Genomic DNA, 27,935 nt, shown 5'->3' with positions numbered 1-27,935 from the left:
TGAAAACATATATAATGAAAATCTTCTTTGGGGAAAAAAAAAAAAAAAAAAAAAAAGGAAAAACAGAAGACCTAGTTTTACTGCAGTGCCCATGAAAGCCCTTACCATACATTTTACAGCAGACATCAAAGACAAGCTACTTTTTCCCTGGCAGAAATTGCTTATTTTCCCGTTGCTTTCTTCTTGACCAGCATCTGTATGCTTCACTTTTAATTGTGAATGTAGAGTTTACACTCTGGGGCACGGCCCCTTTTGTTCTTTCATGTAACCAATTTCCCCCATCGCTACAAAGGGACTATTAATTAATTTTCAAGATCTATTTCTTTGACACTGTCTTCCCCAACACATACCTTCCTAAATAAGAAGACAAGAACAGCTTCCTAAAACACTGCATTTCTCCAGTAGAAACTTAAGATGTAATTATGTAACTTAATACCACAGGTGCAAACTATTTATAATGATATTGCAACTTACAGCACAGGTAAACATATCTTTTAAGTGTGAACTCCTAAGATCCTAGAAGTCATGCAGAGAAGCATATTGTTGTATTTTCTGAGCACTGCAAGAACAACAACATTGACAAAAATAAAAATGACCAGAAAATTAAGGATGTGTTTTAAAGCAAAGTGACATTTAGGCCGTGTTATCATGAGCTTGTTGTCAGGCATTTTGTTAGTTGAAAGTAAGAAGTTCATTCAGTAGGTCAATTATTTGCAGTGAATATTTCATTAAAGTCTCAGTAACACCACCTCCATGGATTCATATAGGTGCACCAGAATAATTTATTGTGACTAGACTATGATTCAGAATTAGCTATCAGCCTTTTCTAAAGCAGCTCTTTTGTGGCTTCACTGGAGAGCGTTTAGGCTGAGATTTCCAAAGATTTGTGCATAGGTATATGTCTCCTTACTAAAAGAAAATCAGATAAAATGATCTTAGTCTTTATATACATATGTATAGTGTGATGCAGACTGTATTGAGCCCAGAGGCATTGCGCTCCTAAGAAGTTACTCATATGTATATACAATTTGCTGGTTTAGATTTAAGGGATTGATTCAGAACTAATTGGGAAAAGTTTTTTTCTTCCTCCCCCCGTCTGAAAGCAGCTCTCTTTGCTTTACTACAAAACCATCATGCTATTGCTTCTGAAGCTGGTGATGCCACCACAATTGTAATTGCCTGTCACGCAGTGAAGAAATCTAATTAAAAACACTTATTTATACCTATTAACCAGTCTCTTTAAATGCAGACAAAAGACCTTACCACAAGCTAAGGCATAAGTACAGAGTGTGCTCTGTAATTCAGTAAGAGAAACAACGGCTGTTTTCAGATAATTACACTTACCTCCATTTTCCTGCTACTACCAATTAGCATTAACCGTGAACTTAAATGGCTATGTAAATCACTATACCTAACCACTACTCCAGACATGGTTCAGACTCTTGGCGTGATACTGGACGAGGCATTTCACCTTTCACATACTCAAAGTGGTGAAACATTTCTGTTGAGGGTAAATTACTTATCACAGCATGGTTTAGAAGTATAATATACAATAATTATTTAAAAATGTTTAATAAAGTGCAAGGAATAACCTACAGTTTTCTCTCAAGAGACCCAGGATTCTTGAGCAGTTTAATAGGTAAGAGCAGTATATTCCTTTGGAGCCTCCTTTACCACATCGTTTAGAACAATTATGGTTAGTTAGTTTGTAAGGAAAAAACTACAGAAAGCCGTAATGTCAAAGAGGCAGGTGGGGCACTAATCCAGAATGATGTGATAAGCAGCCTACTGCACAAGCTCATCTGGCAGTTTGCTGCGCACCCTAATGCAAAGCCTTCACTCAAGACTTCACTGTTTCACACTGGATGGCATTGCCTGGACAGGTGGAAGAGTTGTGCTGCATACCAAGTTGTCACAATTGGCGTGACCCTATCACTTCTTTCTTTTTTTCTTTCAGGAAACTGCACCGCGCGGCTGAACGTCCTGAAAAAGTACTCACGCATGTACCATTTCAGGTTTTTGTGTTTAGAAAACAAGCCTATTGTATTTGTTAATACAATTATTAAATTAATTGTATATTTGATATATGCATTAATAAACTACATTTATTTTAATTATTTAATTAATAAACTGAAAACTGTGGCTTATAGCCATGACAGACTTCCTAAAATCTACCAGTGGCAGTAGGAACAGGATTTTTTACCCATTTTTTGCAACTTCTTCACAGTGCGAGGCCACCCTCATGCCCTGCGCATATCCATCACTTATCCACCGTGGTGTGTGCAGCTACCGAGCTGCCTCTGCGTCCGTCCTGGCTGAGGGGAGATAGTTAGGAGCAGAACAGGGGACCGATCTCTTCGTTACCTCAACACACACCCGTGCCCACATGATTTTGCGCTACCCTCAGCGACAGATACCGCCACAGCCGCTACCTGGGCCACCCGCCGCCCGGCATCGACCCCGCCAGCGCTGCCAGCACCCCGCTTCCCCGGGGGGCTCCCCTGCCCGGCTGTCCCTGCCTTCCCACCCGCGCGGGAAAGTGCCCCCGCTCCTCAGGTGCCCCATCCGCCCGGCGCCGAGGGGCTCCGCACGCCCCAGAGAGGCGCGCCCGGGCCCCGGCCCCCTCAGCCTCGCCTGGTGCAGGGCGAGGCCGCGCCGGGCCCTGCGCGGTACCTGGGCGCTGCGCGTAGCTTCTGCCCACCCTCAGCGCAGGGGGGTGGGTGGTGGTGACGGCCACGGCCACAGCCGCCGCCGCCGCCACCACCTCACTCCTTCCTTCCTTCCTTCCTTCCCGAGCCGTCCCCCGCCCCACAATTTACCTCACCGACCCCCGCCCGCCCGGACACCATCTTCCCTCTCCCGCCCCCCGCGCCGGGCCGCGGCCGCTGGCTGCCGCCGGAGGGGAGCCGCCTCGTCCCGCCCACCCCGCCGAGGGGCGGGGGATTGGGCGAGCCCGCCTGTCACTCCGCGGCGCCGCAGCGCGCCGGTTGGCCGCTGGCCCCGTCAGTCAGCGGAGGGGCCGCGCCGGCCCCTTGTTGTCACGGCGCCGTGCGGGGCTGGGGCTTTTCGCGCCGTCGCCACCGTTGTTGCCGCCGCCGCGGGAGCCCGGGAGGGGAGCGGTTCCCTGGCCTCGTCGCCCGCTCTCCTGGCGCGGGGGGAGGCGCCCTCGTCATGGCCACCAGCACCACGGGCTCCACGCTGCTGCAGCCCCTCAGCAACGCTGTGCGGCTGCCCGTCGACCAGGTGAGGATGGGGAGGCGCCTGCCCCGCCGCTGCCTCCCGGGGGCTCGCCGGGGAGGGGCGGTGCCGCGCCGTGCGAGCGCCCCCGCTCCGCTCCGCGCTGTCCCGCCCCGCCCCATCCCCCCGCGGTCCCTCCATCCTCCCCGCCTCCGCCGGGCGGGGTGCCGGAGGAGGGTGGGTAGCGCCCGGCGGGGCGGCGGCGGCGGTTCCCCTCACGGACCCGTGGGTGAGGGGAGAGCGGGGCGCGGCCCGCCGGGGGGCGCCGGGGCGGGGAGCTACGGCCGCGCTCGTGCTCCGCGGGCAGGTGCGCTCGCGCCGCCGCCCGCCTCGCGCCAGCCGCCGCCCGCCCCGGCAGCGCGGCCGCATCCCGGGCACGGCCCGCCTCGCCCCGCCGGTGCGCGCCTTCGGGCGTGCCGGGCTCGGGCCGCGGGGGCTGCCGGCGCCGCCGGGCCGGCCAACTTGTTGGCATCCACCGTTCGGGCAGCTGTGGCTCCGCAGCTGGGAACGGGGCCGGTGTGGGCTCGGCGCTGCCAAGGTTGGGTAATAATTGCAGATGCAAAGCAGCGTGCTGCGCCTGGATGCGCCTGCCGGGGAGTTTTAAATGCGGCGTTAAATAACAGCGTGTGCCGCACACGGCGCGGTGGGGAATTGTATGTACTTTGTAGGCAGAGCGCTTCCCTGGTGTCTTTTGTCCGAGCGGTGTAAAAATTCCTGAAGGTGGTTAATCGTGTCGTCTGCACGGAACATCAGAAGGTTACAAAATAAGATCGGGAAACTAAGGTTCGTAGAGTTTAATGACTGAAGTTGGACAAGATTGTTCGTGGGGGAAGTGGTGTAGACCTCCTAAACCCTAAATGTTTATGTGTTTATGAAGGCATAACTAACCTGAAGTTACACCTCCTATAAATTTTGCAGCATCAGGAAATTTCATGGGGGGAATTCTTATTTAAAAACACTTAAGAGATCTCCATTAATGTACCAGTGAAACACAATAAGGAAAACGATCTGTGCTTATGTAGAGGCAGATTTTGATGTTTTGGGTTTACAAAATACACCTAACAAGTGAGAAGGGTAACTGGAAGTGAAATACAGAAGAAGGAGCTTGTCTAGTGAAAGAGTTTCGGAAGTGGCTGTGAACTGTATGTTCTTTCTTTGTTTTTCTCCACTCACTCCCCTAGTCATTTGTTTGAATGGAACCTTTGCTTAAGGATACACGTAAAAAAGTATCTTCTAGAAAACTGACAAAAAGCAGGCAGGTTGAAAACCGAGCTTGCTGTGATGGAACAGATCCTATACGCAACTTGCAATGATACCTGCATCTGGGATCAATGGCACCACATGGCTCGGTGCCTCGTACATGCAGGCTGTGAGCTGCTCTTGGCAGGTGCCATGTATTTATTTCCATAAAGCGTGTAGCCTCTGCAGGGTACTATAAAACAAATAAGAGATAGCCATCTCTTTATGGTATAATGCTGGCATCGTATTCATAATAGTAGTCACAAGTTTAATTGCTTTGTGACGTCATGCAGCTTCTACCAAATTTAAGCGTTGATGATAATAAAGTTACTTTTTATCAAAGCCTGGAAAACTTCCCTGTATTGAATGTTTTTGCAACAGATGCTCCTGTAAAGCCAACATGTTGTTATAAAATACCATTTGAGCTCTGTTGAAGCTTTTGGGGATGATCACAATGGAGGATGGCTAAACACATAGTTTACAAGTTTTGTTATATGCAGTTAAAAATCATACATGCTTTGTTTTTACATGCCAGGGACTGTACATAATATAAGTCCAGCTGTGTATGAAGAGCACTGATTATGACTGGAGTATGAATTGAAGAATTACAAAATTATGCTGCACTGAGGAGAATGAGTCTACTGCTGATTAAAAAAAAAAAAAGGCAAAGTTAAATTTTTTGTAACCTCTCAGCTTAAGAGTCTATCTTGATACTAAGTTTGTAATACAGAAAGAATGTGAAATGTGTTCAGTGTAATCAAATCAAAGGTAGTAAAGAAAAGGATGAGGGCATAGAAGGAAAAGTGCTGATACCTTTTGCTGTGCTCAAAGATTGTGTGTGATATTCAGTGATACTGTATACGTACTAGCTATGAAAATGTAGCAGTGCTTTGAAAAAAGAATAACGGTTTTCACATTAGGAGGCTGTTTATACTACTTGTTCCAAATCTGTACTGTGACTACAATCATACCAGTACAGCAGGTACTTGGAAAGGGCACTCCACAATAATACCAGCACTCAGGACTGATGGACTTTTTTCTCCACTTCTGTGTTTCAGTTTTGACCACAAGTAGATACTGATCTTTGTATCTAAAATGTTGTCATTATGATTTATGTTTAAGCCATTGGTATCAAATTATTCTGCTATAAAGTTTTGGGTGAAGGCAAAGGCATGTAACTCGGAGGATAAATCTGCATAGCATGTGTCAATGTTACTCTACTGTCTGGGCGTTCAAACAAATGGATGGAAGAACCTTGCCTATTTGGCAACAAATGGAAGTAGAAATTTCAGTTAAAGGTGCAGCTGTTCTACCTCTAGGATTGAATAACTAATCAGATCCATATCAGTGTGTGGACTGAGTGAGAAATTGATTACTTTTTTGACTTGGTAGAACTAGAGGCACAGATTTGTTTGAGAATGGCGTTGATTATGGGCTAGGTGGAAATCAGTATAAAAAGTGGAGGATGATCACTCCCACTAGAGCCATTTGACATGCTTGTAAGCAAGAACAGTCTCCTCTGTGCCCAACTGTGTTACAAGAGAAAAGCTTTGTTGCTCTAACAGATTGCTGTTGCTAGACTTTTCTTCTTGGTACTAGAGTACTAGTTAGCTATAGGAATGGAGAAGAACTTGTTTTCTGCTTCTGTGTATATCCCCCAACAAGGTATTATGTCATAACTTGTTGCTATGTTAACCCTTCCTTTGACTCTTTTGTCTTGTGCCAAGTTAACTGAAATGGCTACTTGGAAAAGCTAGTGTTTTTTTGGCAGGCTTCTTGTTCCAATTTTTCTATTGTTATTTTCAGTTGTTTGGTGCAAGGGAAGATGTTTGGTGTGAACAAGAACCTAGAATTATCTCTGTAGATCTGGGAATGCAAACTTATACACCTTTCTTTCGTGTTTTGCTATAAGAAAAAAAAAAAGACTTGGGAGTGAAAAGCCTCACAAGAACAGTATCTTTGGGCTTTTTAGACTACTTAAGTTTCCTACTTGGCAAAGAAGGCATCCTGTTGACAGCTGTGTTGTCTTGGGTCCTTAATGAATCAGTGAATATTAATGTACTGCAGTATTCCTTCTGTCTTGTTAAGGGAGAGAGGGAATGAAAGTAGTTATGTCCTTCCCACCCCCTGACAACCTGAAGAGAAGTATCAGAAAGGTTATCATAAAAACCTGGCTGCTAGAGAATCATGTGTTGCGTAATGCATTGAAGTTGTAACTTGAATTATTTTATTGTGTCTCTCACTTAGCCTTCTGTTTTTCCTGCCTGTACTTATGTTGCTTTCTTCTTTCTCTGAGGTGAAGCCTGACAAATGGCATGTTGGACCTTGGTCCGTTTCTAGTTCTGGCACTATCTGGCTGATTGTTGACAAATAACTTCTCCTGATGACATGTCAGCTTATCTTTCATTAAATTGGACATATTTTAAATCTGCTGTGACATGAGAAAGATTCTAGGAGAGCAGAGCTTCTCAGCTTTAGGTGTCTGCAGGGTGAGGTCAGTTTAGAAAATAATTTTGCTTTTGCTGATTCCACCAGAGGGAGCAAAATTTTTATCTGAAAATGGGCAAAAATTATACGGGTTATTACTGCCCTTCGTTTGCCATAGAAACAGACAAATATAGTAGAGGAGTAGCTGAGCAGAGGAGACAGGATATTGACTACGACAATGTGTGAGCGTCAACTTTCTGCATGGCTTGTCTAAGAGATTGATCTTGAGATCCTGGAATGTGGTCTGAACAACTGGATCAACTAAGCTAACTTCAGTGATTATCTTCTAGATAATAAAAGAAAGAGTATGGCTTCAACTGCTAACAGTATAGCTGTGTGAAGATGTGTGGACTGAATAAAATGTCATGCTTATAATTATGCGCTTCACTTAAATCCAGGATGTAAAGTTAAGCAGTGTTTTTTCAACAACAACAAAAAAAAGCCTTGCTATTTCCACGCTTTTCTTGTTTTTTTTTCCCCAGTCTAATTTTAGTTTTTACTTGAATAAATTTGTTCATTTGTGTAGAATAAATACAGTTTTCTACACTACTGCCGTCAGCCTTCAAAGACTCTAAACCAACCTTTTTTAAAAAAAGATTAGGCATAAAACCCCAAGTCCTCCTAATGGTGTACTGTATAAACCATGTGAGCTTCCTTAATTTAGGATCACAGGCCAGTTTGCTGCATCTACGTCTTTGCATAATTTTCTGCATATGCTTCCTTGTGCAGAGGGTTACCCGACTTGCTTTCAACATGCCCTTAACACACTCAGTTCCACCTAAAAGCAGTTATCATTGATGTATATTAAAGCCTTTGTGTTTCACCTTGTTGCCCTCAAAGAGAGGGAGCAGGATGTTTTTTTCTGTGTATATACATATGAAATGTTTATTTTTTACACGTATGTGATTGGCAAGATATATCTGCAATTTTTTTTTACTTTATTTTGATGCTTTGAAGATGAGCCACAGCTGAAGTTCAGGTAAAAGGCTAGGCTTGGAGGTGGCGTAGGACATCATTCTACTGAGCAGCAGAACGTGCCCAGTTTGCCTGCGGGGAACATCTGGATGTGTCTCCTAGTTAGATCTCTGTTATTTCACAAAGGCTTGGGCATTACTGATGTTTTTTGCTCTTACTGATTGCCCTTGTTTTCTGCCAAGGCAACCTACCTAGCCTCCTGAGGACTGAAATGTTTTAGTCTGATAAAAACCTTTTTGTTTAAACATGGAGTGGAAATCAAAAAGTTTGTCCTGTATAGCTGTCCAGAATTTAGATGGCCTAATATTTGTCTTAAGCATTATGAAACTATAAAAAAAGTGAAGAGTGTCCTAAGTTTTATTATCTTTCACTGTTGATTCTTAGACTGTTGTATGCAGCTGTGAAACACAGAGCAGCACCTTACTGATTTTTCTGATGTGACCACAGAAACTTACAAGTAATAGAAGTGAGTAAAAGTAGCATTGGTGGGCATCTAAAATCCAAACACTGAAGATGAGGGAGGAGTAGGGTAGGAAAATTGTGCCCCTACTTTGCTTTGTGCTTTCCTTATCTGCTGCTAGCAGCAGTCAGAAGAATGAAGGGTGGATGGCAAAGCCTGATCTCCCATGGCAATAGATGGAGACTGTAGTGGGTGAAAGAAGCTGGAAAAAAAGTAGTTCCATTCTCCATTCTGTATGTGCTGTTCTCAATGATTGGATGTTTTGGGTGGTTTGGATTCACTAGCAAAGTTTTTACTGGTTTCTTAACTTCCCTTTGAACTAGTGGAAGGTGGGTAATATGTCATCAGAAGGGTCCTAAGCTCTGCAGTGATGCCTTCCCAGATTTTAGTATTACTTTTTAGGTGTTGACTTAACTCTTTGCATATTGTTTGTTGAAATTACTGTGCAATGTGTTGAGAAGGCTGAAACTGTTAGGATAGGAGAAAAAAATTGGCAAGAAGTGACTATCTTGAAGGAAGGAGTGGAAGCTGTAACAAACAGTTGGAAAAGAAAAGAAAGCAGACACTAGTTACAGTGTTGGAAAAGACAAGCCATTTATTAAGTGGTAGAAAGATTTAGTACAAGAAATAAATACCTCTGTAGTTCAGGTTCATGAATATTGTTGTGAGGATGTAAAGTATAGAGCTACTTCAATTTTTAGGGAGGCATCAGTGAATTTTCCTTCTGATATACTCTTGCCAATTTCATCCTGGGTATATTTTCTCCAGGTTTTCATGAAGCAGTGGAAAACCTCAAATGTAATTACAGCTCAAGGCTTCTACAGTAAACATCTAAAATAAACAGTATCTACCTGAACAGCCTATAGTCACCTGCTTTGTTTTGTCATACTATTTTTCCTGTCCTTAAGCAATTCATTCAGGTAGGTTAAGTGTGAGCACTTCCTGACCGATGTTCACCACAGTACAAGCCAATTCTGAATTCAAAATGTGGTTCAGAAATTGCTACAAAATATTGCAGTCCTGGGTCGTTGAAAAGAAATACTGGAGTGCCCAAAGAACAGGCTAATAAACAGGAAGGCATAGAGAAGGTGACAGGAGTCGCTTATTTACTTAGTAGACAGTTACCACGGTGTTGCTTTTTTTTTTGTTTTTGAAGTGTTACTGCTGTAAATCTGTTGTACCACAGCTATGTAAATCTTTTCCTTCTGGGCTTTTCCTTGGGTACAATGCTGACTTAAAACAACAGTTCTGAAATCCGATAAAACTGAGATAGGTGAGTCATCTTTATCATTCATTAGTACTGATGTTTGTTGTCTTCCTTCATTAGTACTGGTATTTGTTGACTTTAACTCCTGCTTACCTGGTTCCTGTGTTGACCTAATGAAACACTGTGATACATACTTTGCAGCCTTGATTGCAGTATGTCTTTACATTTATTATTTTGACTAACTTGCACTTTTCCTGAGTAACAGTTGCCCAGGGTTTTTTCCTGTTTTCCAAGCCTTTGAATGAGGGAGTCTAAACTGGGGGTTTATTTTCTCCTGGAAGGTGAGAAAATTTACACATACCCAGGTGAAAACCTGTTTGCTTAATGTGTGCATCCTTACAGTATTTAGTTTACAAAGAATGTTGATGAAGTTTTTCAGTATGAATATTTGATTTTTTTTCTTTGCTTTGGAAAGTACTTTAAATTCATCATTATTAGTCTTTTAGCACTTCTGCAAGTGAACATAGCTGTTTGGCAATTTCAGTTGGTCTGCAAATTTAGATAAATGCTAGTTATGCCTGCTTGTTTTAAGTGATGTTTTCAGCAGCTAAGCCATCTTCTGCAAAGGAAAACATGCATAGCTCTGCCTTTTATACTGGAATAATATAACCAAAGATGAAAAAGCTGTTTTGGTGTCACTTGCTGTAGTTGTGATTTTGGTGTTCCTTTTACTTCTAATCCAAGTGGCCTAAGCTGAAGGAGAAGGAGGTGCTCTTATTCTGAAACATGGCTTGTGAGCACACTGGTTGTTCAACTATGGTGATATATTCTGTACTGTAATGCTACCTGTATAAATCGTTCTTAATCTTTATGACCTGCCTTCTGGGTGAGTAATGCTCTTGATTCTACTGTTTCCTGTCAGTCATTCACATATATATAATTAATTAATTGAAGACTAAGTATGCCACTCAAAGGGGGTTGACAGTTCAGACTATAATGAATGGGGTTTTATTCTTCACAGTAGAAAAGATAGAAAGAAGTTGAGGCCACCATGAATTTGCAGGAATCTATAAGCAGCCCAATGATGACTGAGATGTGTAGAAGGGTATAGCCTTAGAATATGTTAACAAATGATTATCTGTAATGGGATTGAATGTAAAAAGCTAGATAAAATATTTTAATATGGAAGCATAATTCAAAAGGTTATTAAAATATTATAAAATAACATTGAATTAATTTGAAAAGCTGTAGTAGCTTGAAGTAGTGCCCATTAGTACTGCGGGTTGCTGTGTATTGCAAATGTTTACGGAACTGCTGTTGTGTTCAGAGACTTTGTAGGTGGCTGATTTCATGCAGATGATTCTGGAATTGGGAAGAGCAGGAGAATAGACGTGGAGAAGTAGAGACTGACTGGGTTCATTCAAGGGAGTGTGTGGTGAAGTCCTTTTTCTTTTTTTATCCTCCACTCCACCCCCATTCCATCCCATGGAGAACACTGAGAAGCTGACCATTTTAAAAATGGATATATTTGTTTTATTTGCTAATTAAAATGAGTGCTGCTGTTACTGGATTCCTGCAGGCTGTATGTATGAGAAAGTGTTACTTCCTATGTTTTGTTGCTTATTTTAAGCTGGATTCAGTTTCTCATATATCAGCAGAATATGAAGTACTGAGGTAGATCTTAATGGGAAGTGTCTGTTTCTGGTTGTGTTTGAGAAGGATACCTCCATAGGTGTTAGTTATTTTGCTTTATTTTTAAACAGCTAGGAAAGTAACTTGTAAAGTTTTTATGAAATTTCAGGCACTGTAGTAGTTCTCTGAGCATTAAAATAAAAACTTGTTCAAAAACATCTGTGTCCTCTATGTTGCTGATAATCATGTGGTGGAGAGTAGAGATTTTGAGGTTAATTGCTATGTGCATGTGCACCATCAGTGTGTGACAGAAAACCACACTTCTGGAAAACAGTAGCTGAGTTGGTCTTTGAAACTGTGTTTTGCCAACATAATGCCAGGCTGTTGTGTTTTGATGTTGTAAACCCTTCTTCTCTGGTAGTCTGAGTTCTGTGACTCGTAACTGGACAAACCAGTTTTTGCTTAACAGAAGCAAGTGTTTTAGGTCCTTATTGTTTTTTCATGAAAGAAGAAAACAAAACAAAATACACAAGCAAAAACCCCAAGTCAGCATTCTTAGTCCAGTTTTCACCTTTGAACCAAACTTGCTTCCTAGACTTCGGCTATTCCTGTGAATAAATAGGTGTTACCTGTGACAGCTCTTTATCTGTAATGCTGAATCCTTAAGAGCCTATTGGAGAGAACACACTTCAGCTGATGTCTTCCTGTCCTTAATGAATTAGGTTTGGTTGTTTTCACGATAAAATTTGTATGTTAATGTTTCATTTTACATCTTTAGTTGTACAGTTTTTCTTAGTGTGATGATTTAGTATGCCCTGTTTGAAAAAGCTTATTGGATTTGATGCTCATTTGTTGCACAAACCAGATTACTAGTGTCTGCATCATATTCTTCACTCTCTCCAGCATACTTAAGACTTAGAAATTAGAAATTTGAAGTTAATACTGGAAATAGAAGTACTGTTATTAACGTATGTCATGACAATTTTTGATGTTTTGGCCTGAAATCAGCTTGGAAAGAAAGTGTTCATAATCTGATGAATAAGTCTTTACAGGTGCCAGTAAATTCATGTGAAATTGAAGTATATTTGTGCAACATGAAAAAGCTTTTGCCAGTTGTTAGAGTTGACTAACACAGATGTTTAGTGTATGCACTTCAAGGAAGTGACTGCTATTAGAGTGGCTGTGTTTGGAAGTCCTATATGAAAACGAGTGTCCCTTCACACTAGGTGCTGTAAAACGCAGTCATTGCTATAAAGAATACACTACCTTAACATTAACATCTCCCATACTGATACTACCCCAAAATAACCACTGCGCCTTATTCTCTATTTTGTCATATTTCACCCATGAAGTGAGGTTGAGACTTCAGAGCAGGCCTGTTAATTTACTGTTTTCATCAGGTAAGGTGCTGGTTATTATTTGAATCAAAAATGCATTTGAAAGCATTGCCACAACATTTATGATCTTTAAGTTGAACGAGGAATGCCTCTTTCTTCCTGTCAGAGAAGAAAGATTCTCTGAATTACTCTCAAGTATTCTTCAACTCTATCAGATACTTGTGCCAGTGTTTCTGGACTCCTCTTTCTGATATTTCCCAATAAATTGAAGAAAATTACCAAACACTTTGATTTTGATTCTTGTCATAGAATTGCTTTTTTCAGCTTTACTGTGGAAATTGTTCTTTTTACTTTTAGTATCAGTGCAGCAATTTTCAGGAAATAGATGGAAAATTAATCATTGGTTTCAAATCATAGTTATTCTTACTCCTCAATTCTTAGTGATTTGGCACTTGATAATTATTAGATAATTGTACAAGCTGTTTGATCTTTTTATACTGGATGAAGGTTAGAAATTGAACATAAGATCCATCTGTATTGCTGTCTCGTTGCTGTGGAGAAACATCAGCTCTCCTGTGTTATAAGTAACTTTTTGTGACCATTTGTAGATGTTTTTAATTACTCAGCTGACTGTTTTGATGAAAAAGGAAAATTGTTTTGACCTAACTCACAGCAGGAACAAGAAAATACTGATGTTTGAGAAGGAAGGCACAACCAAGGCTTCATTAATTGTGATAAAGTTTGGCAATTTTTGACAAATATGTGTTAACAAATATGATGCTTGGAGGAATTAGTATTTAAAGTGTTACTGCTAAAATAGCCCTACAGATACAGAAAAAAATCAAAGCCTTATCTTGAAGATCAGTGCTTCTTATTAAACAAAATGTACATTCTTCTGTCTTGATCTCCTAGCTCTTGCAAGCGTTTTTTTCAAAGTGTTTGTGTAGATCATATGCTAGAACATCTGTTTAAAATGTCTCTTCTCTCTACTAATGATAGTTGTTGAAAAGAGGTCTAAGGGTGGGGGAATAGGTGTGCTGCTCAGTGCACCTTACTCACAAGCCCTGTGAAATGGAGCAGGAAGCATGTGTGGTAATGTTGTTTCCCTGGTAGAGTGGGGACAAAAAATGACTATAGACAGGGAAACAAGTAATGCTGACATTATGCAGCTCAGAAAAACTGAATTCCATGGAAGAAACATAGTCTGGCAAAATGGGGAGAAACCCCTAAATCTTTGGCTGCAAGATGGTTGCCTCCATAGGTCCTTGACTGTTACTATGAAATGTCTTGCATCTTAAAATGGTTGGTTTAGGCTCTGTACGTGATCACATAGGCTTCAGTGCTTCTGCTTATGTTTGGGTAATCTTTTCCCAAAGTATATTTCATCAGCTATAAGAACTAAACTGCCTTGTTTTTAAAGAATAGCTTAAAAAAATGCCACAAAATGAAGGGGAAAAAAAAGAAAGAAAAAAAAAACCCAAACAAACAACCCAACCAACCAAAAAAGCCACATCAGCTTTAATTCATCCAGGGTGTGTTATCCAGGCCACAGGCATTCATTGTAGTTTATAGATTTGAATAATTTTTTTTTCTTCTCGTCAGAGAAGATTTGTTAAAAATGAGAAAATAAAGCAGCACAAAGGTAAGGTAACTTCTGAACGAGTTTGTGTGGGTCGTTGGCAGAAGAGAGGCAACGTGCAATATTCTTGAATCTTATTTGGTGCTCCAACCACTACATGACTGTTTCTCTTCTGAGGTACTTAATTCTTCCGACTGCCTCTCAGTGCCTTGCTAGAGCTAGTAAGCAAAACTATATACAACCAATATTGCTGCTGCTTACTGGATTGTAGGCTGTGCGGGCCTGTACGATTAATTTGTGCTATCCACTTGGGAGTTTTCTGTATCAGTAAAATTCCCTTGCTGCCTAGGCTGCTTTTCTGAATGAGGCCAGTGCCTTCTGTGCTGTGAAGTAGCAGGATTCTGGACAGCTTGGCTGCAATGATTGGTTTTTGATATTAAAATATAGCTGATGGGAAGAGGAATCTTAGCCTGAAGTCTGAATTAGTGGATAAAAATTGTATTAAAAATTAGTTTAATAGGAGAGATAATCTCTTCTATATTTCTTTTTAATGTGGACTTAAAAAATTTCTTCAATGGTTTATTAAAGATGCTGCCTATTGTCAGAAGGTTGAAGAATTCTAGCTGTTCAAATGAAAAGTTTTGCCAAAATTTCCTCTTGATGAAAATCCCTGTGGCATATAGTGACTTTTTTTTTGATTTATGTAAAGAATTGATAACCTCAAACACTTTTTTCCTAGGAAATAACTTTGTTTTTGCAAACGCATGGCATGAATTACATTTAGATTTTTAAAAGACTAGAATAAGTGTCTTTAAAAGTTTTATCATAAACTGTTAGCTTTTGCACAAATAATGCAAATGGAAAACTTGTTATGTAGATAGCTTAATGCAGTTAATAGTATAATAATGATAGTTGGAGGCCTGTAGCTGGCAGTGTTCCCAGGGGTCAGCACTGGGTCCAGTCCTGTCCAACCGATTCACCAGTGCCCTGGGTGAAGGGACGGAGTGTCCCCTCAGCACCTTTGCTGGTGACACAGCACGGGGAGGAGTGGCTGAGACCCCAGCAGGCTGCGCTGCCATTCAGCGAGACCTGGGCAGGCTGGGGAGCTGGGCGGAGAGGGACCTCATGGAGTTCAGCAAAGGCAAGTGGAGGGTCCTGCCCCTGGGCAGGAATAACCCCCCGCACCAGTACAGGCTGGGGCTGGCCTGCTGGGAGGCAGCTCTGCGGGGAAGGGCCTGGGAGCTCTGGTGGGCAGCGAGGTGCCCATGGGCCAGCAGTGTGCCCTGGTGGCCAAGGCCAGTGGGACCCTGGGGTGCATTAGGAGGAGCACGGGCAGCAGATCAGGGAGGTCATTGTCCCCTCTGCTCTGCCCCAGTGAGGTTGCGTCTGGGGAGCTGTGTCCAGTGCTGGGCTCCCCCCGTACAAGAGGGACAGGGAACTACTGGAGAGGGCCCAGCGGAGGGCAACGAGGATGCTGAGGGGAGTGGAGCATCTCCCTTGTGAGGGAAGGCTGAGGGAGCTGGGCCTGTTCAGCCTGGAGGAGGGAAGACTGAGAGGGGACCTTACCAATGCCTGCAGATGTCTGAAGGGCGAGTGCCAAGAGGATGGGGCCGGGCTCTTGTCAGTGGTGCCCAGCGACAGGACAAGGGGCAACGGGCACAAACTGCAACACAGGCAGTTCCACCTGAATGTGAGGAAGAACTTCTGTACTGGGAGGGTGCCAGAGCCCTGGCACAGGCTGCCCAGAGAGGCTGTGGGGTCTCCTTCTCTGGAGGCATCCAAAACCCACCTGGACGTGATCCTGTGCAACCTGCTGTGGGTGACCCTGCTTTAGCAGGGGGTTGGACTAGATGATCTCCAGAGGTGCCTTTCCAACCCCAAACACTTTGTGATTCTCTGATATAATGATTTCCATTTTATGTAGCTGCTCCAACCATTGAAACTGAATTTATGCTCATGTTACATTTGGCACAAAGTGTGCCTATAAACTGCGCTGGCTGTTCAACTGGTCTTGCACCAAATAGTGGATTTAATTTTTCAGTTGCTAGAATATATGCAGCAGGTTTTGTAATACTTTAGTGTGTTTTAAGTTGTATTTAACACAGACCTACATCAATCATTGCTGAACAATCAATGCTGTTAATTTGCATTATCATAGAAGCATGGGTTTTGGTTGGAAGGTACCTTAAAATCCTCTAGTTCCAACATGTGCGTGTAACTTTGTTACACATTGCACTCTGTAGGGGACTTTGAGATGCTACTCTCCTAAGCTGAGCTATTGATATGACCTGTACCTCAGTAGGTAAAAAATTATTTTCTTATACATGTGCTAAATTATAACTATTGAGGGTGAAACTTGCTATTCTATGTGTCTGCATTACAATTTTCTCTGATGCAGTGTCTCAGCTTTAAGTGGATCAGGGTTTTTTTATTTCTTCTACAAAACTGAAGCTGCTTATTAGAACAGGTTTTATGACTTGGAGGAGGCATGTTACAATTTGGCTTGAGGAATGAATCATGCAGCTTTTAGGAATGTGTCGTCTTTGTTCTTTGTGGATATTCTGCTCACATCCGACCAAGTCATGAGGTGTGTAAAGTTGTATTTTGCCCATACTCACAATATTTTAAGAACCTGACATAAGTTTTCAAAAGGTATGCAAGTATACCATTCCTGGATGTTGAAGTTACTGTATATAACATTTGCCAACAACGTAACTGCTTGGTTAAGCACCTGTTTTTTGTGGAAGCTTTTGAGATGATGTCCAGCTTTGTCCTTGCTCCTGCTCACTTGTTATCTGACTAGCTGTTCCATTTATCTTCTAGGAAGTCAGATAGTTTTTGTGCTCTATTTATGGCAAGTTTTGTATCTTCAGTTCTTCACGTGTCTGTGTGTGGGTACAGTGGAAGTGTATGTCAGCTCCATACTGGTCAATGCAAGTAAAGATGGGAGGCGTAATAAGGTAACAGCTGAATGTTAATTTTTGGCTTTGTGTACTTCAGGAAGTAGTGCAGTACAGGAGAAATGTTTCTGTGGAATGAAGTGGTTGGCATTGAGGATCCAACATTGGTGCCATAGTAATTTTGGAAGTACTGCTTTTGCTTAGGTCAGTCCACAGGCTAAATGTCCACTCGCCTTTGGAGCAGACCTTTTAGTTCAGTTTAGCTTAAAAGAAATCAGGTTTATATATTCAAGTACCACTGTACAATGCACACCAGCATGTGCAGTGAGGACGACTGGGAGGCTTGCTTCAGAAGCTTTATCCTGATTTGAACCGAAATGCAGTGCAGATTGTCCATCTACATTGTACATCAACACGCATTGTCTTGCTGCTGGAGTTGGAAGTGCATGTGATAGAATTTAGGAGCCCTGTTGTGGTTTAAACCCGGCCAGCAACCAAGCACCACGCAGCCGCTTGCTCACTCCCCCTCATCCAGAAGGATGGGGAGGAGAATCAGACAGGAATGTAAAACTTGAGGGTTGAGATAAGAACAATTTGATAAGTAAAGCAAAAGCCGTGCATGCAAGCAAAGCAAAACAAGGAATTCATTCACCACTCCCCACGGGCAGGCAGGTGTTCGGCCATCCCCAGGACAGCAGAGCTGTGTTACGCGTAATGGTTACTTGGGAAGACAAATGCCATGATGTCAGATGTTCCCCCACTTCCTCCTCCTTCCCCCAGCTTGTGTATGCTCAGTGTGATGTTCTATGGTACGGAATATCCCTTTAGCTAGTTCAGGTCACCTGTCCTGGCTGTGTCCCCTCCCGATTTTCTGTGCCCCTCCAGCCCTCTGGCTGGCAGAGCCCAAGGAACTGAAAAGTCCTCGATTTAGTATAAACATCACCCAGCAACAACTAAAACCATCAGTGTGCTGTCGGCATTGTTCTCAGATCAGAGCCAAAACAGCACTGTACTAACTACTAAGAAGAAAATTATCCCAGCTGAAACCAGGACAGCCCACAGTCTGTTTCTCTTTCTACCCCTTATAGTATTGACAAGGGATTGATCTTATTTCCCTGTGAAACTGAGTACATATTTCTTATAGCTGAAGTGGTAGAAACATGTGCTCTGGACTAAAAGCCACAGGTTTTTTTGATTGATAAGCTTTGACTTTGTGGTAGAAATACTGTGTTTTCCATTTCTTGTAAAAAATGTAAGAATTCAGGTATTCAAAATGTTTAGCAAGCGAATATGGCCTGTGATAGCAGATGGTCAGAAGTCAGAAGAAGCCTCAGATGAGAATTACCTATGTGACTAACACAGCCCAGTAGTGGTCACAAATTGTTCTGTATGAGCTCCTTCCCTTACTTGGAATACAAATCACCAGTAAACTAGAGATTTAGTGATCTGAAGAAACAATATTATGAAAATATGTGGCAGTGATGATTTTAAATTTTGCTTGCATTTTCCGATACTTTGGACTTGATTTATAGGCATGCTGGATATTCAAAATAGCAGCTGAAGTTGTATTTTCAAAGGACATCTCCAGTTAAAGTTCTGTTGAAAGCACCGACTGGAAAACTAGGCACTGAGTGTTTGAAACTGGGCAACCAAAGTTTGTGGGCATTTATTTTGCCGTTGGGGTTCTCATCATTGTGTGCCAGTCACCCACCTTTAGAGTAGGAATACTGAAGTGTAAAGTTATTGCAGAGTTCGCATTTGTTGTATGCAGTCTCCCCATGTGATGGACAGATCTGCATAGACATGTCTATGGGGAAATATAAGGGTTTTATGTTCAGAGTAGGATGCAGATGGTAAGCATTTAATGGGTTGAGGGCAAAAAATGGGCAATTGTCCATTTGCTGAATGAATTGGAAATCCTGCTGGAAAGAATGGAATAAAGCAGCAGAAAGAATATTATCAGAAGTAGGTATGTATAAAGGCTAAATTGAAGTTGCATTGCTTTCAAGTCTTAACTGCTCCACAGTTTAGTTTTACAAGTATGTATTTAAAGCTTTGGGAGGATTCAATGTGATACAGGTCTGCAAAACTGTTGGTGCTTTTTAATCTGCATTTTGGTGTGCTGTAAGGCAAGTGTAAGGATTGGATTGGCAAGAGTAGAGAAGGTATGCAGGGTAGTGTGTGAACATTGTGGAAAGACCTTTTATGTATCCGAATCTGCATATGTGTGTGCATTTTTTGGGAAGAGCAGTTTAAAAATACCCACTGATAGTTTTAGTCACTTGTGAGGAAGGCTTTTGGAACAAGCTTGTTCCTGGAGTCATTTAGTTGTGTGTTTAAAACACCAACACTATGAATTGATATCCCTGGAAGTTTTGCTTGTGGGCTTGGTCTAAAGTTATGAACTCCTCCATTTTATTTCTGTTCTCAAAATACTCTTACTAGGGAAGGCTTTCTGTTGTGCTTGTTGTGTTTTGTGGTTGTTCGGGTGTTTTTTTTTTAATTTAATGGGATATTGTTTTTCAGATATGGATTTGGTCATTTGAGTAAATAGCTAAAGCAAGAGCAAGTGCCCAGGAAAGGAGTCAGCAGGTAGGGAGTGAGGAGGGGGGCATCTTTCTTGGATTCTTTTTGCATGTTCTGAACAAGGTTTTTCTGGATTCCTAAACCTACCGGGTTTATCCTGAATTGTGAAATTCAAGGTTTCTTGTTTTGCTTGTGCCTGCTCCTATAGAGATGATGATGACACAGGTCATAGATGCCAAGCACTTCTACCCTTTGCCATGGTAATAGTAGGAGCCTGGTGATAACTTTCATCTTCCCTAGGTTTTGCTACTTTGCTTTGAGGGGTAATCTGGGGGAAAAAAAGGGCATCATGAGACACCAATTGGTAAATAATCTGTAATGCAGCCACAGCAGTGATGTGTGGACGTTCAGTAAAACCAGCAATGCTAATGTCCACTTACAGACAGGTATTCATGCCAATTTCTTCCATCTGCCTTTCACCTCAGCTTCACTTTGTATCTGTCCCAATCTTCTGTGTTTTCCTCCCCCTTGTAGTCTGGCTAGGGGTGCAAGTTCCAAGTCAGAAACATACTCTGTGGTACACATAGCATAATTTCTGTAATAAATACCCCAAACAAATGTTGATACTGAATTCATAGTTAATTAGCTTTAATTTTTCTTGCTTGCTCTCTTTTAAAACATTATCAGTTCCCTTTCAGTGGTTCATTAAACTTCACTGTTTTGTATGAAACTTTTCCACTAAATCCATAGACTCATCCTGAGTTATAAACCTCGCTCTGTTTCATTTGCATCATTGCTTATAAAGGAGAGAAAATAGGTCAAGTTATGCCCTGAAAGAATATCTCATTTATTTAGCATTTTTCAAATACTGTTAAAAGCATAATGGAAATGTGGGAGTAAGAGAATATATGGCAAAGTGTACATGACTGTTTAGTTTAGTTTAGGGAACTGCTTGTGGTAAGAAGAGGAGCCCTGCCCTCTGAGCCTCTTTCTCTGCTAGCACTTAACGCTTGTGTAACTTGGTATTACGGAAGGTTTTAGAGTGGTTCAGAAAAAGGGATTTGCAAATGGGGAATCTATGCCATTGTACAAAGATCAGAGTTCTGCAGGTGGGTGGTGTTATTTAGATTCGACTTAAAATAGACCCATGTTTGCATACTCTCTTACCTGTTATCACCTGAAGGAATGACCTAGCTGAATAATAGTACTAGAGGTGTGCACTGTGTTGCTGCAGACATAAGTATCGGGCCTGCTGTCACGAACATAAAAATAGTATTGTCATTGTACCCTGTGGTATTAAGATTAAGTATGTATTTCAGCTAAGTGACATCAAACAGGCTAAAACACTGTTGTACTAAGGACTGGTCAAGCATGCAGTACGTGCAAGTTTCTTGTGTGGAAGTGCTTATGACCTGAAGCAGTGGTCCCCAAGCTGTTGCTTGTGATGATTTGGAATGCTACTGTTAGATACAGAAAATTTTTAGGCAGTTCTCTATGGAAGAAAAAAGAAATCCATGGAGTAGGAAATGTTCTTTTCTAAATACAGGAATTCATCTGGCTTTTTGTAGATTAAGCTGGTTTGGTAGCAGTTGCTGTGTTTGAGGAAATTATTTCTGCCCTTACTGTTAATTTTTTTTCAGGCCACAGTCAGAAGGATTCTTTTGACTCACTGGTTTGGGTTTTTTAATTCCACTTGTGCTTTCAGTGCCCTAACATCTTTAAATATTTCATATACAAGAGACTTTCTATCTTCTAGAATAAATGGCCTGAAGGGAGGAGGAATTTCTGAAACTATCCTGCTTGAATGTACAAGAAAACCCAGTGTGCAACCAAGCTGTTTATCTGATTACATACCACCGAAAAAAACTTTGAGCCCTGCTTCTGCACAGGCCACTGAAGTGATCTGCCAGTGATTCGTGTAGCTGATAGGAATTTCCAAGTCACGCTCACTTAGAAAAAAGAACAAATAAAACCCTAACCCAGGTCTTCACATTACTGGGAGAGTAGAAATGATTCCATGGGTGATAATGTGGTTTGGTGTATAGAAATTTTACAGGAAAAAATTTTTTTTCTTGATTCTTGCACAGAATATTCTTGATTCATTGCCTCTACAGTTTTCATGTATCTTTTCTTAGATGTTCAGGGAGCGCTGGTTTGTACTTTTAAAAGGGTGGGGCTCTCTGGAGCAGCTCTTTGAGGCTGACATGCAAGGGTAAGAGCCATGGCAGAGCCAAAGATTCTGCAAATTGGTAATAATGTGCGGATATTTGTGTTAATTTTTAATACACAAATGTGTGAGACTTACTTTTCTTTTTTTTATGCAGGTCAACTTTGTAGTGTGCCAACTGTTTGCCTTGCTTGCGGCTATTTGGTTTCGAACATACCTTCATTCAAGCAAAACTAGCCCGTTTATAAGACATGTTGTTGCAACCCTCTTGGGCCTTTATCTTGCACTTTTTTGTTTTGGATGGTAAGTTACACTTAAATTCTCTTTTCAGGGGTTTACAGACTTTCATTTCTTGTTTGGAGGGAAGCAGAGTTTTGTTATGAAGAACCTTATTACTTAATTTGGTGGGGTTTTAGCTGTGGCAAATGTACAGAAATTAGCTTAAACTTTCTCATGTTGCACAAATTTTGAAAGATCTTCATTTACAAACTAGCAACTGACAAACATGTTGTCTGCCTGTGGTTTTGGGAGGATGGAGCAGGTGCAGTTTAACTTGTACCAGTTTCTCTGTAAACTTGCTTGAGAAGTATTCTGGAAGCGCAGCACAGAAGTGATGACTAAGGTAATTTCTCTTAAATATTCACTACATGAGATAACTTGCTGCGTCTTTTCTGAATATCAGCAATCATCTGAATTTTTGTGGGAAGAGTGGCCAGAACTATGGTACTTACAAAGCTCCTAGTAGTATAAAACACCTGGAAAGGAGCTGACCTTGATTTGAGAGTAGTTTGTGTGTGGGTTTTTTCTTTTATGTTTTGAAGGGGTGTGTGTGGGGGGTTGTGGTTTTTGGTTGGTTGGTTTTTGGGTGGTTTTTTTTCTTTTTTTAAACACAAAATTTCTGTGACTGCTGTTTTTACATTTTGATCTTTTCATAGTGTAGCAGGTCATAATGTTAGTAGGGCTAGTAAAGGGTATGCATTTAGTTTGGTGAAAAAACTTTCTTTTCCTTCAAAATCAGCTTGCAAAGTAGCACTCTTCTTCCCAAGGTGGCTTGAGATTAAGTGCTGTTTTTGTTCTGTTGCATGGTAAACAAAGTGCTTGCTTAGCTTGAAGAGTATAGAAGACTTTTTATACTGATTGTTGTAGAGTATTGCTGAACTAGGGGGATTTAGTCAAGCTGTTGTTCAGGTGGGAAGATGCACACAGTGTGCACCCGTGTGTCTGTGCACACATAGAGTATGTATAGATAAATGTAGGAATTTCAAACCACAGATTTAGCCTCTATATTAGCATGTTGTAGAGGCTTTTCAACATTAGTTGATACATATTACTTTCAAAGAAAAATCAGTAAGTTCTCTTCTTTGGATTTACAGGTACAGTTTACCTTTATATATAATTCCGTAACTCCCATGTGTTTCTTAAACTTTTGGCCATAGTATTCTGCTCTGAGAGAAAGATCTGATGTCAAAGACTTCGAGTCTTAGCACTAAATGAAGAGGATGCTATGGGAGATGCTACTCTGTGTGTGTAAGCTTTAGAAGCACGTTCCATATTCATTGCTTTGAAAACAGAAATTATTAATTGTAGCATGTAATTAGAAAGTATTAACAATATACTCATGTCTGAAGTTTGGGGATGGGAGACTATAGAAACAACCTCCACCCCCAGCAGACATAAATAAAGATCTGTGGAAGCCTCTCACTAGCAATATGCCCTGGAAAGGTAATCGGAGAGAAATGTTATGCCATAGTAGAAATCTGTATTCTGCTATGCTTAGGATCATACTTAAAGCAATTATTTTAGCAATGATTTTCTTTTTACTGCAAGATTTTTTTTCTTACAGTTGTAGAACTAAAAGCTTTTTAAAAATGCCAAAAAGTAAGAACATAATTTGAGATGTTAAAAGTACACATTCTTTAAAAAGCTAGTAATTCTGTTGCACTTGTGCCAACTCTTTTTTCCTGTTGCCTAAGTGTTTGTTATACAAGCATGATTTTTGAGGATTTTGTTTTGTTCGGTTCCCCTCCCTCCTCCCTAAGGAATCAAGTATACATACAGGTTACAGTCCCACGGTACACCTTCAACAACTCTTCAATTGCATTGTAATATGTATATACAAGAGGAAAACTGTTAGTGTTCTCCCATACAGTGTATATAGTAAATGTAGATTTGGAGGTGATCTCATGCAAACCTAAATGGGGGAAACAGTTTGGAATCTGCACCCTTTTAAGAGTATTTATTAATTATGTTGTCTCATTTTCAGTTACCTTTGGTGCTTGTGATGGTGTTGTGGGACAGGAAGAAAAGGGATAATTCCCTTGGGATAATAGCAAATAGTATTACAGGCCTAGAATAACCTTTGCATGTAGCTAAACTTTACTACTTCATGTTGTATTTAAATGCCTCCCTTTTAATTTTTGAATTGACGATCAATCATATTGCCACTGTTAACAACTCTGAAAGAGCAATATTTTTCAGAGATTATAGTCTTGATATGGTACTCCATATCAACTCACATTTTTGGGGGGCTTTGTTATCTTATTATGCTGCTTTCTCTGTTTAAGAAGCAAACTTTTTAAACTTAAATTTTTGTCATTTCACTAATGCCTGTCTTTGCTATACAGTGTTGCTAATAGGTGGCTCATATGAAAAGAATCTGAATTATTTTTTTAATTGGCAATTGCTTATATTAAATGTGCTTTTGAATTTTAGGTAGCCATATCTTAGGTGAGACTAGCTAGTACAGAAGCATGGGAGTGTATGCAGATTGGATCTTCTATAAAAAGTCAAGATTTTCAAGGTCAATTAATATAAAAGTGAATTGTTTTCCTTCATCATGTGAAGACTTCATAGGATTTTAGGCTGCCTAGAACTGGGCTTGTTGTTGAAAGTGAAGACATTTCTTTGTGAATAGATGAGGAGTGGAATTAGGAAATTGCTGCTGGTAAGCTGAAAGAAAACAGTATCAAGATAAGAGAATATTGACTGCTCTTTATGGGGAAAATTCCAAAACTAGATCAGTATGTCACTTGAGCATGTTTAAGTATGCTACTAAGGCATGTAAGGTATCAGAGTGAAAGAGAAATGGCTTGCTGAAGATCAAATGCTTTTCCCCAATCACTGGCAATTGTTTGCCACCAGTGTTCTTCTAGATTGCTGAATTATAACTTCAGTAACAAAACACCCCCCAAAAAAATAACGGTGGTGGTGTAGCTATGGTGGTAAGCTGTGGAAAACAAATAAGGAGAAGAGGCTAGAGCACCTCTGTGAAATAAATCTGTGGGTTGTTGGTGTGTAGGGTTTTTTTATCTGTCTTTTTGAGACCATCATCATTACCATCCCTTTTATCAGTTATTGATGACCCGGGGCAAAGAGACTGACTGGACAGAGTTACCATTCCTGTTGACTGGGAAATCTTCCCATATACTGATATTGTTGATACAAAATACTGTTGGCCTTATCTGAGATACCTATTGTTGCAAGCATGTAAAAAGATGAGTATGGAAATTGAACCACAAAACATTGATGTTATTTACACATGAAATAATGTCAAGTAGAAGTAATATGAAACACATTCTTTGTATTTTAAGGATTTTCAGCTTTTACTGTATGAGCTGGAGAATTCTAGGTATGTTTGTAGGTTTTGGTCATTACTGCTGCCTGTGCTATGCTAAAGGGGGAAATTCAACAAAACGGAGGGCTGCAGAAAATCTAAATAGAACAAAAAGGTTTTTTTTGAAGCAGCGATGGAGTTAAAATTTGAACTGCTTTAATTTCACATTAAATAAATAAATGCATGCAGCTTATTTCATTAATGAAAATTCTGTGAGGGTTTACTATTATTTTTTTCCTAGGTATGCCTTACATTTTGTTATACAAAGTGGAATTTCCTACTATATCATGATCATTATAGGAGTGGAAAATATGCACAAGTAAGTTTCCATTCAAAAATTGTATTTTTTTTTGCTTTTACAAGAATGCTACTGTTCAGATTTTTTTTGTAACTGTGCGCATATGCCATACTTCTGGTTGTATCATAATATTTTAGTATTTGAATTCTGCTAACCATGGTTTTATTTCCAGGAGAGAAAATTGCTTATTTGGGTATTTTTGCCAGCTTTTTGGAACATCTGAGGCTTGTTACAATTGGTAGTATCCCACTGAGACTTCTTTTGTGTTCTCAGCATTCTGATTTTTTCATCATTACCTAATCACAAATAATTCTAGGTGTCTCACAAATGAGTTAACTAAACAAATGTAATTTGACAACAACCAATGCTATTAGAAGGAAGATGTCTGAAGGGAACAAAATTTGTGTGAGATTTGTGGTGTTGTTTTGTAAGAATAATGCAGTGTGAATGCTGTCTGAAGTTAAGAATGCTATCATAAAATTACATACATAGGACATTATTTTGGGTTTGCTTGGATGTATGATTACATTAGCAGTATCTGAATCCATATAGAATGGCACTTGTTTCTCTTTTTCAATCATTCTTAAAAACAGGAAAGACATTTATTTTATTACTGTATGTGTATGTTTTACTTTTCCACTAGTCTAGAGAACGAAATTAGATTCCCACTGTGTAGTTCCTGCATAAATATTTAGTAAAATAGCAAATCCTTGCTTGAATAGGTTCCTGAAGCATGTGAGGCTGTCAGGAAAGATGCTGGTAAAAGAGCCAAAAAGGAAAATTGCTTTACATAGAAAATGCAAAGGCAGGGTGGCCTTAGTTCATGATCCTGCCTGTTAGAACATTCTGCGTCTTTATACTCTGTTACTGAATATAATTTTATTGTCCTTTGAAATATCCCATATTAGGGTCTTATTTTCAGGATTTTCTACAATGCCTGATGTATTTAAACTACACAGATGTGAGAGAACTTCATTTGGTTGGATGGCTGGTTTATATTCTAATGGTTTATTTGATTAGAAGTTGTATTAAAGCAACTTGTTCATACCATTTTCTCTTTAGACATGTAACAATGTAAGTTATAACTTATGTAGCTTAATAGTTTAAAAGCAATCATTACTGCTGTGAAATGCTGCAAAGGGAGGTACCAGCCAGGAATACTTGGGTCTTGATTATAAGAAATTACATAGGTTTCTCATAAGAGGAAATCTAGCAGTGGTTTACTTCCCTAATAGTGAGAGGCAGGTAGGCATGTGTGTATTTAACATTGCAGCATTGAAACAAGGGAACTTACTGGTTCCTGATCCTCCCAATTGCATACCAGCTCGTTTAACTGCATGGCCTGATCTGCTGAAATGTTTCCTGTGCTATATGCAACTGTGTACATATTCTCACTGTTCCTCTTAGTTACTGCAGAGTTGGGAGGGTAAAATCTAGATTTGATTACTGGGCTTATGTTGCTCTATCACAGTATGAGTTAACATACCATTGGATAAAACTAGAAAGCTCTTTGAATGGAGGCAAAAAATGTTACAAATGGAGTAATTTGTTTCTTCAAGTTGTGAACAATGTTCACATGCTGCACGGGAAACTCCAGGAACCATTTCTAATAGGCGATACAGGCAAGATTATACAAGGTTTGTTCCCTCCGTTGCCACGGTATCCTAGAAGGGATGCGATGCCTCTTAGTGTCCCTGTATGCCTGTACCTTTTACTGAAGGAATGTGCCATGTGCTCTTAATTTTCTGCTATGGAAATGCTATTTGCAGCTTTCTGTTTGGCAGTCTGAACAGAAACTAATGTAAATGACTCCCCTCCCCACCTAAAGGTTTGTCTTCGGGCTATAAACGTGTCTCATGGAGCTTGGGGGAGGTTCAAGGTTAAGTGCTATATAGTAAGGTGCTGCTGGTACCACCAGGCCTCAGGGTTGGAGTAGGGCCCTGTCAATGTTTTACTGGTGTGTTGTATCTATACAGCTAATCAGAGTATTTGCACAGCCCATTTTGTGATTTATTTTGTAGTAGAGGGACCCATTGGCTGGCAGTCCTTGCTAGAAATCACCTGAATTGTTCATAAACTTGGAGACTATAGAACATCAAATACCTATAAGTGATGCCAATATGCATTCAAGTGACTTTGGTATTGGAAAAGCACTTGTGTATTGTTGTCCATGATCTAAATGCATTCGCTGAAGTAAGTTTCTCTCTTCGCCCTACTCTGCTGTCTTGCAGATTCCATGAGTGTATGGATTGCGAAAACCATTATCCCTCTTCTTCCT

At 40.7% G+C, this 27,935-nt stretch overlaps 1 protein-coding gene across 1 annotated transcript in view; it reads left to right on the top strand.

Annotated features, from left to right (window-relative positions):
* The first annotated feature begins 3,024 nt into the window (after positions 1–3,024).
* Positions 3,025–27,935, top strand: part of MBOAT2 (membrane bound O-acyltransferase domain containing 2) — a 100,622-nt gene continuing 75,711 nt past the window's right edge. The window contains exons 1-3 of the mRNA XM_040598936.1: positions 3,025–3,243; positions 21,904–22,049; positions 25,601–25,678. Coding sequence (XP_040454870.1) covers positions 3,172–3,243; positions 21,904–22,049; positions 25,601–25,678 — 296 coding nt within the window. The 5' untranslated portion in view covers positions 3,025–3,171. The remainder of the gene's footprint in view (positions 3,244–21,903; positions 22,050–25,600; positions 25,679–27,935) is intronic.

Source organism: Falco naumanni, chromosome 6, assembly GCF_017639655.2.
Source record: "Falco naumanni isolate bFalNau1 chromosome 6, bFalNau1.pat, whole genome shotgun sequence".
In the NCBI taxonomy this organism is placed as follows: Eukaryota; Metazoa; Chordata; class Aves; order Falconiformes; family Falconidae; genus Falco; species Falco naumanni.
Note: the sequence above shows the minus strand (reverse complement) of the source record. Positions and strands in the feature narration are given on the sequence as shown.